This window comes from Onychomys torridus, chromosome 8, assembly GCF_903995425.1.
Source record: "Onychomys torridus chromosome 8, mOncTor1.1, whole genome shotgun sequence".
Classification (NCBI taxonomy): Eukaryota; Metazoa; Chordata; class Mammalia; order Rodentia; family Cricetidae; genus Onychomys; species Onychomys torridus.
Window position 1 is genome coordinate 88,925,020 of NC_050450.1, and position 12,748 is coordinate 88,937,767.

Below are 12,748 nucleotides of genomic sequence, written 5' to 3' on the forward strand. Positions count from 1 at the left end.
GAAAACTCCTACGTGGCCACATGGGTTCACAGGAATCTACTAAGCAAGACAAAAAATATTTCCGCATCACATGGTCTTCTGGGTCATTTCTTGTCATTTGTATGAGTGTAAACCCTAAGATAATCCTGTACTTTGTAAGTGGACGAGATTGGTGTAAGTTTTAAGTCGCTCTCCAACTGGGGCTCAAATATTTCCAGGGGTCTAAGAATGACAAAGGATGCGTGTGTGTGGAGGAGACACGCTTTGAAGCCCCCCTGCAGCTGTCACATCATTCTGTAACATCCATTTCTCTCCCGCTGCTTTCTTTAAGAAAAGGTTGTGAAATGGTTCCCTGGGAAAGAGAGATGGCAGGTAACGTTGCTCGGAGGATAATAGCGAGAAAAGATTCTGACAGGCTCAGAAGCCAAACACTTCAAAGAGTCACACGCCCAGCACTGACGATTCCAAACATTCCGGGTTAGGAATCACAACGCCGGAACTAAGATGGCGTCTGCACAGCAAGACTCGCCCGAGCCCCCTGGACTCTGCACTGCGGCAGCCCGGGAGGGGCAGCATCCCATTGGTCAACTGAGATGAAGTCATCTTGGGGGCGGGACTCTGTGGTGGCGTGGGGGCGGAGCCTTGCTTGCGTACGCTCCTCGGAACTCTGCTCTGCCTGAGCCGGGGGCTTTGCTGCGGCGGCTGCGGTCGCAGCGGCGGTGCAGGCCAGAGGTGAGTGAGGGTTGTAGAAAGCGCGTCCCAGAGCGGCCTTCACCGGCATAAGGGGACGCACTCCGATACCTCGGCCGCTTGTCAGAAGAATTAGCAGGGGTCTTAGGTCTCTGAGAGAAATATGGGGAGACTCATCCCCCTCTTCAGACACCTTTCCTGGGGGCAGAGGAACCGGAGGGCCACTGCCCAGGGAGGACCCGGGAGGGGGAGGCGACATGATAGAGGAGATCGGATAGGCAGAGGAATCGGAGGGGATTTCTTAAAGGGTCTTAGAATTTGGGGATTTCTCTCTTACCCTGAAGACAGGTTGTGCCTAGTCCAGAGAATTTCTGCTTTCTCACTGTGCAGCCCAGAAATGAAGCAGATAAATGCTCCCTGCTTGGAAGGGGGGATTGGAAAACCCGAGCGAGATAGAGTCCTCCAGGGAGGACCTTTTGTTTGGACCCCACACATACACACACACTTTTGCAGAATTATTCTTTGTTCGTGTTTCATTTCGCGACCCCCAGAAACCGCTTCTCCAAATGCGTTTTGTGTTTGGTTTTAATGGGGGGTAGAGAGAGTCTTAGAGAGGTGTGTAATCATGAAGGAACAGGAGGAGGGCGGCAACTCATTAGAGGCTGTCATCCCTGGCAGCTCCTGGTCTATGCCGATCAGACATGATTTCATAGATTTTGAGGTTGTGGCGTCTCTCCTCGTTCAAGGTGGAGAGGACTGGTAATAGCTCCTGTGGGTGATTCAGATATGCAGTCTTAAGTCAACCCGCATAATCTCTTGAGAAATCCTTGCTTTAGTAGAGTGTGTTGTCTTGCTGTCCTTGAGAACATCAAATGCAGAAAGGATTTGTTGTTCGGGTTCCTCAAAATGTCTTCCTGCCTTCCCGAAGAGCAAATCTTCTTTGCAATGTCCGTCTCACCTGTCAATCAACATGGAATATTTATGACATTAAAAATAATGTAGTGTATGATCTGTTGACATTAGATATTGCAGACCGTGCTGTACCTGAGCTGAACGTGAGCTTATCGAGAATAAATAATTGCAATTTCAGTACCACTGATAGCGCCAGTTGTTGACCTGAACGGAAGTCTTCACTGGCTCACCGGGGAGATGGGACAGATGGAAGAGGCAGTTGTGTTGAGGATGGGGATGAGACATAGAAAGATGCAGAGGTGGAAGGCTTTTCCTCTGGCTTGTTAAAAGTGCTTTGTCATTACCAACGTGTTCCTGTCATGCCTGAGTTGAATTTGAGCTGACTGTGGTGGGCTCCATTGTCTTTTTAAAATGATGTTTATGTATTGGGATTCCTTAGGAGAGGAACACTGTTTTCCCAGGAGTTTGGAAGCTTGATCTCTTTAACCATAGCTTTAGGATAGTACTGGGGATTTTGGATGTTGGAAGTGGGTATTGTCAGTCGAGGAGGGAAAGCGAGGCACATCCATTATATAAGATGGTAATTAAAGTCTTTTGTTGTTTCCTACTCACAAAACAAAACAAACCCAAAATGGAACAACAAAGAGGACCCTTTTTAGCAAGAAAATTCTGTCAAGTGTGAAAAATCAAATAGTAACAACAAAAAGGCCTGGGTTTGTTGGTGTATTCCAGTAATCCCAGCACCTAAGGAGGTGGAGGCAGGAGGATCAGGAGTTCAAGGCCAACTTCCACTATATGCTGAGTTTGAGACTAGCATAGGTTATATAAACAAAACAAAACAAAACCTCCAGATACTGTGGATGCCACTGTGTCATATTACAGAGCTCTTTGGAGTTCCCAGCTCTGTCCTTAATCTGCATATATGCCTTGGTTTTGTGTTGCCCCAAATACTGTCAGTCAGTCCTGATGTTAATTATAAAGGAAGTGACTCTTTGTCTAGACTCTGTAGTCTAGGATTTAATAATGGCATTTTGCAGTTTCTCTTGTGCACCTTTCTGAGCCAGATAGCAAGACTTCTCACAGGGCACACAAGAAATAAAGGACCTCACCTGGGTTATAGTTTGTCTTGGTCCCAGAGGTTAATTCCCAAGTCATGTCACTTTTCTCTCTTGCCTCAGATTGGAGTGAGCCACAGATACTTGCCCACTACTCTCTGCCAACATGGGGGAGCTTTTCCGGAGTGAGGAGATGACGCTGGCCCAGCTCTTTCTACAGTCAGAAGCTGCTTATTGTTGCGTCAGTGAATTGGGAGAACTTGGAAAGGTTCAGTTTCGCGATGTAAGTGGAAGCCAGACTGTTTTTAGATCACCATCGAACTGTTCTGTTTGTTATGTTTAACTGTCTTTTGTTTGCAAAGTAACATCATAGCACTGGCTTAGTGTTGGTAAACTTCAAGTTGTCTTTTGTCTTCCTGGTGGTAGAAATGGTTCCAGCCAACCCTTCTATGGTTTTTACTAATTCTTCCTTGGACAGACATCCTTAGCTGGGTATGGGAGTTCATTCCTATAATGCTAGCACTGAGGCAATAAGGTGATGAGCCTGAGCTACAGAGTGAGACCTTGTATAGAAGAAGGAGGCAACAATAACAAAAAACTCAAAACAAAAACAAACTGATCATGATGGATGGCAAATGGCCTGAGATCCCTGCGCTTCGGACATATAGGAGTATTATGAATTCAAAGTCATCCTTGGCTATATAATAAGTTTAAGGCCAGCCTGTGCTACATGAGACCTTGTCTGAGGAAGGAAAAAAAAAAGAAAACTATTTTAATTACTCTCAAGGTGATTGTTAGGAATGCTGGCAGAGGATGCCACACTAATCTTTTACTTTATTTGGGTCTTCTTAACATCACAGCCTGATATTTAAGACAACAACAAAAAATGTAGTTTTTCCATGCAGTAAGATCTAAAAGTTTTTTCAAAAAAATCTGAGGCAGCTATATACATACACAGAACTTATGTAGTATGTAAGTATATACTAGTAATTCACTGTTTGGACACTTGGAAAGGATCTCAGAACAAAAAAGACAGTCTAAGATTTTTTAAAAATATGCTCTAGGAGTTTATAATTTGAGTAAGAAGATACTGTGCATGCAAATGAAAAGTATGGGTAGTCAGGAGGGTCCCTGACTCAGCTCCTGCATTCTCAGAGTTCCAGGTACTTTTCATAGCATTCATAATGGTCATGATTTCACATTTATCCATGGAAACAGTTGACTAACCTCCCTCTTCACAATAATCTAAGCCCCATGAAGACAAGGACATTCTCTGTTGTTACTCATGATTGAATCTTTAGTGCCTGTGCAGGTTGGTTGGGATGAGTGGGTGAATTATACCAGAGTGATCAGAAATGGGTAGGATTAACTAATAAAGGTCCTGGAGTTGGTGAACTGTCAAGTTCTTCCCTGGCAGATGGTTCTTCTGGCACTACTTGTTGCTCTCTCTGTGTATTCAATAAATCTGCCTTTAAAAAAAAAAAAAAAAAAAAAAAGCCAGACATGATAACTCACTTCTCAAACCCTCAAATAGTGCTTGGGAGGTCTAGACAAGAGGATAACCATAAATTTGAAGCCAACATTGTCTACACAGTGAGTTCTAGGCCAGCCAGAGATACATGGTTATTATAACTAAGAGGTTATTATAGTAACATCTTAGTTGATAAAGTACTTGCCACATAGCAACCTTCACTGAGTCCGTAGCTCTAAAAAGGTGGCTATGGTGGCACAGGTTTGCAATTCCAGCACAAGGGAAACTGAGACATAGATCCCTGGAGTGTGCTAGCCGGACAGCCCAGCCTCCTTAGTGAGCCCCGGGTGTGTGTGTGTGTGTGTGTGTGTGTGTGTGTGTGTGTGTGTACTTGTTTGTGTACACTTGAATGTGCACATGTGTACACATGCCTGTAAAGAGGTCAATATTGGATATATTCCTCAGTTAGTTTCCTCCTTAGTTTTGTTTTGTTTTTCCAGACAGGGTTTTTCTGTGTAGCCCTGGCTGTCCTGGAACTCAATCTATAGACCAGGCTGACCTCGAACTCCCATTGATCCACCTGGCTCTGCCTCCCAGGTGCTGGGATTTAAAAGTGTCCACCACTGCTACCTGGCTCCACATTAGTTTTTGAGACAGGGTTTCCTCCCCGAACCTAGAGCCTGGCGTTTTCTTATGTGGGTTCTAGGGATTGAACTCAGGTCCTCATGTTTCCATGGCAGGCACTTTACTGACTGAGCCATGTCCTCAGCCTTGCTCTATTATTTTACTTACTTACTTGTTTGTTTGTTATTTATTTTCCAGACAGGGTTTCTCTGTGTAGTTTTGGAGCCTGTCCTGGATCTCACTCTGTAGACTAGGCTGGCCTCAAACTCACAGAGATCCACCTGGCTCTGCCTCCCCTGTGCTAGGATTAAAGGCATGTGCCACCACCACCTGGCTCCTTGCTCTATTATTAAAGATAAATTTGATCACTTAATTAAGGTATTATTTCTTAGGTTTCTCCATTGTAAAAGTATCTTAACCCCTGTGTAATTAATAAGTAATCTGGGATGATACTTTTGAAAGCTGTGTGACTATCCTGTTTCCCTATTTCCCAGACTGTTTTACTTAAAAGTTTAAAATTATTATTATTATTATTAATTATTATTATTATTATTATTATTATTATTATTATTATTTGAGATAGGGTCTCACTGTGTAGCCCTGGCTGTCCTGGAACTCCCTATGTAGACCAGCCTGGCCTTGAACTCACAGCAATCCCACTCTACCTCTGGAGTGCTGGGATTAAAGGTGTGTACCACTATACTCAGCCTATTTATTATTTTTTAATATTTTAAAGTTTAGTTTTGATTATGTATACTTGTATGTGTTTGTATGTGAGTGTGAGTGCAGGTGCCTGAGAGGGCCAGATTCTGTCAGGAGCTGGAGTTACAGACCATTGTGAGCTACCATGTATGGGGGTACTGGGAATAGCTTTTTTTGTTGTTTTTTTTGAGACAGAGTTTCTCTGTGCAGCTTTGGAGCCTGTCCTGGATCTTGCTTTGTAGCCCAGGCTGGCCTCGAACTCACAGAGATCTGCCTGGCTCTGCCTCCTAAGTGCTGGGATTAAAAGTGTACACTACCACTGCCCAGCTGGGTACTGGGAATTGAACTTCGGTATTCTGGAAGAGCAACAACTGTTTTTAACTGCTGAGCCTAAGTTTCAATAGCAAAAGTATTTTTTTCTTTCCTTTATAACTTGTGTCTCTTTGTATGCATCTTGATTTCTTAATCTTTCAGTACTTGGGAGGCAAAAGCAGAAGGCTATGTTTGCTCAGGGATATCCTGGGCTATGTAGCAAGTTGTACTGTTGCCTCTTTTTTTTTTTAAGATTTTTTATTCATTTATTATGTATACAGAAGAGGGTGCCAGATCTCACTGCAGATGGTTGTGAGCCACCATGTGGGTGCTGGGAATTGAACTCAGGACCTCTGGAAGAGCAGTCGGTGCTCTTAACCTCTGAGCTATCTCTCCAGCCCCTGTTGCCTCTTATAACTGCTATGACTGAGTAGGACAATGTGGTGCACTCCTATAATCCTCACACTTGGGAAGTAGAGACAGAAGGATCAGGAGTTCAAGGTCATCCTCAGCTACATACCAAGTTCAAGGCTATCTTGGCTATATATTAGACCTTGTCTTAAAAATTCCAACCAAGGGACTAGAGAGAAGTTAAGAGTATTTGATAGTCTTTGGGGGACCTGAGTTCAATTTCCAGAACCCTTTCCAGCTCCTTTTATTACTTTTTTTTTTTTTTTTTGTGGTTTTTCGAGACAGAGTTTCTCTGTGTAGCTTTGCACCTTTCCTGGAACTCACTTGGTAGACCAGGCTGGCCTCGAACTCACAGAGATCTGCCTGGCTCTGTCTCCCCAGTGCTGGGATTAAAGGCATGCGCCACCACTGCCTGGCCCTCCTTTTATTACTTTTGAGAAAGGCACTACCATACCATTTATTTATTTACTCACTCATGTATGTGTTTATGTATTTATTTATTTTTGGTGCTGGAAATTGGACCTAGGTCCTCATGAGTACTAGGCAAGTGTTCTGCCTGTGAACTACATTCCCAGTCCTTTTTACTTTGAGACAGGGTCTTACTAAATTGTAAATGCTGGTCCTAAATTTGCACTGCAGCCCTGGCTAGCTTTGAACTGAGAATCCTATTTCAGCCTCCTGAATAGCTGGGATTATAAGGCCTGTACCAAGTCCAGCTTTGTTTGTTTGTTTGAGACAGTCTCCTGTAGCCCAAAATGATCTCTAGTTTCTGATGGAACTGAGGCTCTACCTCCCGAGTACTGGGATTAAAGGCGTGCACCACCACTGCCCAGCTTGTTTTAGGTTTTATTTATTAATTATTAATAGTATTGGTGGTGGTGGGGTGTGTGTGTCACATGTGCAGAGGTGAGAGGACAGCTTTTTGGAGTTGATGCTGTCCCTCTAGCTTTATGTAGGTTCCCAGAGCTGTACTCAGATCACCAGGCTTGCACTGGCCCCAGGCAAGCACCTTTCCGCGCTGAGCTGGCTTGCCTACCCTGCAGTAGTTGAAAACTATTCCTGGGCTGGAGAGATGATCCAGTGGTTAAGCACGTGCTGTTCTTCCAGAGGAACCACATTTGGTTTCCAGTTTCACATCATTCCAGTCATATGGACTCAGAACATCTCATCTCTGTGGGTACCTACACACACACACACACACACACACACACACACAAAATGCATTTCCGGAGTCAGCAAGATGGCTCAGCAGGTAAAGGCGCTTCTTGTCAAGACTGACAGCATGGGTTTGGTCCCTGGAACCCACACATGGAAGGAGAAAATCAACCCCTGCAACTTCTCTCACATCCACGTGGGCACTATGGCAAACATGCACCCACCCACGTGAACACACTCATATGTGCACCAAGTGCTTAGTGTAAAAAGAGGTATCCCTAGTAGCTCAAACTTTTTATTCTCTGACCAAGTTGCCTCTTCCTCCCTACCCCCGCAACCCCCCTCATCTGCCTATCTGAAAGTTTGTGACCTTTGACCTATCCTTTCTTCTACCCACCAAACCTCCTTTCTGTCTCCCTCTCTGGTAGCCATCTCATAACTTACATGAGTTCCGACGTCTAAAATTCTACGTGTAGGGGCTGGAGAGATGGCTCCAAGGCTAAGAACGCTGGCTGCTCTTCCAGACGGCCCAGGTTTGATTCCCAGCACCCACATGGCGGCTTGCAACCATCTCCAATTCGGGTTCCAGAGGATCTGATACCCTCTTGGCCTCTGAGGGCACCTTGTATGCACATGGTGCACAAACATACATGTAGACACACCGTCCATCTATACTCATAAAATTCTTAAAGAAAACCTTTTAATAAATAGTAAAATGAAATTCTCCCTGTAGGTAAGAAGCAATGTGCCTGGTGTATTTCACTTAGTATAACATTCCATGTTGTCTTCGTCCATACATCTCTTGGTAGGTTGATTCTACATAGTTGTTACTGGGAATAGCCCTGCATATTGATTTCAGTTCTTCTGTGTACCCAGAAGTGGGATTGCTGGATTGTATGGCAGTTCTACCCACTCCCTGCTGAGATTGCACCAAGGTGTCTGTGCATACTAGGTAAAGTCGGAGTTTCCCAGTCAGCTACATCCCCATCTCTTGGTAGTTTTTTTTTTTTTTTTTTTTTTTTTTTTTTTTTTTAAGGATTTTTGGTTTTGTTCTTTCCCCAGGAATTACCCTGTTTTCCACATGACTGTACCAATCAATCTATAATACACTAGAGTTCTCTTGTCGACATCCTCATGAATCCATCCATGTCTCTCATCTTTTCAGACACGATCTTGCTATGTAGCCCAGGCTGGCCTAGAACTTGCTTTGCTCTCCAGGCTGGCTTTGAACTTCTAATCGATTTTGTTGGGATCACATCATGTACCATGAAGCCTGGCTCCCCTCTTTCTTGTGAAAGCCATTCTAGCAGGTGTCAAGTGACACTTCCTATGGTGTGGCTTTAGTGAATGAATAAATCAGACTGTCACCGGAAGGTGACAACCTGGGCCAGAAGAACGGGCATTTGCTTTCTGTCCCCTCTGCTTGGGAAGGGAGAGGAGACCAGACAGAGTACCTATGCCATGGCTGCCTAAGTTCCAGGTGGCGGGGAGGAAGGCATTCACCACTTGGGCTGATTTGTCTCCATCCTGTGTGGCAGGCACAAAGCCCTTTATATGGATGAATGGACAGTTTCGATTAGAGTTGCATTATACACTGGCACAAAATGAAGTTTCCATTTATGGGATGTGTTGTTTATAAAACAGGATGTTGTAGATGGATTTTTCTTTTTGGTCTGCCAGCTCACAAAAAAAATGACAGAGACTTATTATTAATTATGAAAGCTCGGCTTTAGCTTAGGCTTGTTCCTAACTAGTTCTTATAAGCTAAATTAACGCATGTCTTTTAATCTACGTTCTTTTACATGGCTCTGTACTGCTGCTACTTCCTTCAAGTCTTGCTCTGCCTTCCTTCCTCCCAGAGCTCTCCGCCTCCGGAAGTCCCACCTAACCTCTTCCTGCCTAGCTAATGGCCATTCAGCTCTTTACTAAACCAATCCCAGTGACACATCTTCACACAGTGTAAAGGAATATTCTACAACATGATATAGTCTCGGTGTTTGAAGTCTGCTTATTGTGTTCTTGTTTTTCAGTTAAATCCAGATGTGAATGTTTTCCAGAGGAAATTTGTGAATGAAGTTAGAAGATGTGAAGAAATGGATCGAAAGCTTCGTATGTACAATCTGGTCTCAGATAACGTTCCTATAGTGAGCTGCTTGTCTTACATGAGTCATTAGTCCTCTCAGTAGAGGATAAAACAGGACAATAGAAGAGGGAAGAGGGCCAGGGAGACGGCTTCACAGGTAGAGGCACTTGCCATGCAAGTCTGAAGATCTGAGTTCAATCCCGGAACCTGTGTGAAAAAATAGATATGGCTGCCAGTAGGTACCAACCAGCCTGTTGTCTCTCTGCAGTGTATCCAACAAACAACATCGGAAACCTCAGCATTCCTACAGTGAGGTGGGAGGAAGAGGCTTGCAGGCCAGCTAGCCAGAGTACATGGGCAGCAGAAGCAAGGAGCAAGCCCCTGCCTCAGCAGGGTGCAAGGGGAGAGCCAACTCCCAAAAGTTGTCCTTTGACCTCCACATGAGCGCCCATACTTACATACACTTATACACACACATACATGCATGTGCACATACACAAAATAAACTTGTTAAAAAGACTTGAAAAAGGAGAAGGGAAAAAATCTGCAACCATGATATTAAAATGAACTTCTTGTATATAAATGGATTTTATGAGGTTTGGCTAGGTAGTGCTTAAGGGTAGCACTGTTCAAATGACAAGCTGAGAACAGTGTGGCTGTTTTTTCACCAGACTTCTTTTTAACATTGTGTAGCTCAGGCTGACCTAGAATTCTGGGTCCCTATCCCAGGCAGTCATCCTTCTGCCGTGGCTTCTGGAATACTGTGGTTACCTGTATATGCCATGATGATTAAATTCTGGTCGGATTTAAACAGCAGAACCATGTTATAGAACTCTAAAAGATAGGACTCAGAATACTAACAAATTTAGGTATCAACTGGGCCACCTTTTCATTTGAGCAGTTTATGAAAAAAACAGAACATTTACTAAGGCTTTACTGAAGGCTAGGGTGCTGATGAGTGATTAAAAACTCCATTAATTCCCCACAACATGCCTTCAAGGTGTGGTGGCATATGTCTTTAATCCCAGCACTCAGAGGCAGACAATTCCTGTGAGTTCCACGCCAGTTTGGACTGCATAGACATTGCCTCAAAAAAAAAAAAAAAAAAAAAAAGACAGGCAATACCTCATGTGAGGACTAAGAGGCCTGTGACTTCCTTGACATACCCAAGAACATAAGCCATCATAATAGAGTCAGCATTTGAAACTAGGTCATTCTGTATGGCTCTAAACCCATGATCTTGCCACTCTACCAAGCCAATAGATAAAATGGACCATATTCTTTAAAACAAACAAACAAACAAAAAGGTCAGTTGTCATGGAAACACTTTTCTCTTTTGGAGTTTTGGGTCCTTTAATGCTTATTTTTTGGCTTTTGATTTTAAAAAAAATGACCCAATTGTTTCTAAATTAAATGAATCTTTTGACTTAGAATTATTTCAATAATGTTATGTGTCAAATGCCCTGTTAATGTTGTATTCTTCTGGAGCTTTGATTGACCAATAATACCTGCAGAGAGAGCTGTCATACCTGAAGGAAGCACGTCACATAGGGTGGAGAAGTGAACTGGTTACAAGCCAGTTTTAAACTCCGAGAAAGCTAGACCTGGCTGTGTATGCCCAGAATCACAGGTAGAAATGGAGAGACTTGGTAGTTCACAGTCATTCTCAAAACAACAGCAAAGGCGAGAAAGGAAACAGCCATGGGTATGACCACTCTCCTTGGGATAGCTTTAGAGAGTATAAAGTGTGAGAAGGAAAAGTGTGGAGAGAAAAAGGTGCTGCTTTTGTTTGTTACTTCTTTCTAGGATGAAGCTCTTTTTAGCCAGGCGTTTGTGTGTGTGTGTGTGTGTGTGTGTGTGTGTGTGTGTGTGTGTGTGTTTTCTGAAATAATGAGAATTCCAGCCATATACACTACATGTGAGTGCTCTGACTATCATTTTAGGATTTGTGGAGAAAGAGATAAGAAAAGCAAACATCCCAATTATGGACACTGGTGAAAACCCAGAGGTGCCCTTCCCCCGGGACATGATCGACTTAGAGGTAAACAATTCTCAAATAACTCTCTACATAAATGCAGGTATGGCCTTCCTGAGCGACTGGCATAAAGTCATTCTTGTCAACCTTGTGAGCGATGCCTTTCATTGTAAATTCTTCTAGGTGTCAAACAGCGTCTCACACAGAGATAGCATATTATAATATGCCACCAAATTAATACTTACTGGTTTAGCGGTCCCTTGTTAGCCAATGACCCTCACATACAAAATGAATAGCCAATGAGCTTTTGATATTTTTGAGTGTTTGAACCCTTTCAAGAAACTCAGAGTGAGTGTACAGTGGAACCTGTAGACAAATAAAGGCTTGTTTGAGAGAGATGTTTTGCTTAAAGTTGCTCTCAGAATCATTGGCTGGGTAGCTATCACTAATACGTTACCATGGCAACAGGTCTGGGGAGTAAATTCAGTCCTTTAGAGAAGCACAGGGAGCTTTGAATTAACAGCTTTCTTTTTTACACTCTAGGCCAATTTTGAGAAGATTGAAAATGAGCTGAAGGAAATCAACACAAACCAGGAAGCTCTGAAGAGAAACTTCTTGGAACTGACTGAATTAAAATTCATACTTCGCAAAACTCAGCAGTTTTTTGATGAGGTCAGACTATTGTTTCTTCTAGTACTTGAGCAGCTGGTACACCTGCACAAGTGGGCCATGTTTTTATTCCGATAGTTATTTTAAGTTGCTAGTTTGGAAGCACTTCTGTCTTTGCACCATTTTAGTTGAAGAATGTGAGGTTGTGTTCCATTTTCCATGCAGTACACAGCCAGCCATGGTTTCACGTATTTTCACATCTTCTACAAACTTTCATCTCAAGCAGGGGGAAGGAATCTAAGGTTGATAGTTAGTTGACATATTTCTGTGACATTTCTAGTTATATGTTATAAGGTAAGTATAAGATATGAAGTTGCAGGAACAAGTGCCTGGTTGTGCACAAAATTACAGTGAGGTTTCAATCTCCAGACCTTAAGTCATCAAGTTACTTTGTTCACCAACCTTTGGGAATTCTTCTCAGCACTTAGATCTCATGTCACTGGTTTTCCTAAGGTTTCATTGTTGTCCTATTGGTATTGGTATGATCCTAGTTTGAATTTTCCCATAGACACAGTTTATTTCTTATAAGGAAAAATGTTACTAAGTTTTCGCTGGCTAAATATAAAAGTACTGAATTGCCAGATGACAGTTTGCCAAGGAGACCCCCACCCCCTTGAAAGAATTAGTTCAGAATTGTAGAATGGTTCCTTCTCCTAATTAACCTTGGGAAGGAACATTAGCTCCAACCTGCATGTGGTTTTTCTGATGGC

The 12,748-nt window shown here is 43.2% G+C and overlaps 1 protein-coding gene across 7 annotated transcripts in view; it reads left to right on the forward strand.

Annotated features, from left to right (window-relative positions):
• Window positions 1-601: 601 nt before the first annotated feature.
• Atp6v0a1 (ATPase H+ transporting V0 subunit a1) overlaps window positions 602-12,748 on the forward strand; it is a 52,500-nt gene continuing 40,353 nt past the window's right edge. For 5 of the 7 annotated variants that reach the window (XM_036196561.1, XM_036196564.1, XM_036196565.1 and 2 more), the window contains exons 1-5: window positions 603-711; window positions 2,760-2,919; window positions 9,342-9,420; window positions 11,338-11,435; window positions 11,913-12,041. In XM_036196561.1, coding sequence (XP_036052454.1) covers window positions 2,803-2,919; window positions 9,342-9,420; window positions 11,338-11,435; window positions 11,913-12,041 — 423 coding nt within the window. In that variant the 5' untranslated portion in view covers window positions 603-711; window positions 2,760-2,802. Of the gene's footprint in view, window positions 712-2,759; window positions 2,920-9,341; window positions 9,421-11,337; window positions 11,436-11,912; window positions 12,042-12,748 lie in introns of all 7 variants that reach the window. The other 2 variants (XM_036196562.1, XM_036196566.1) reach the window with 2 other exon arrangements.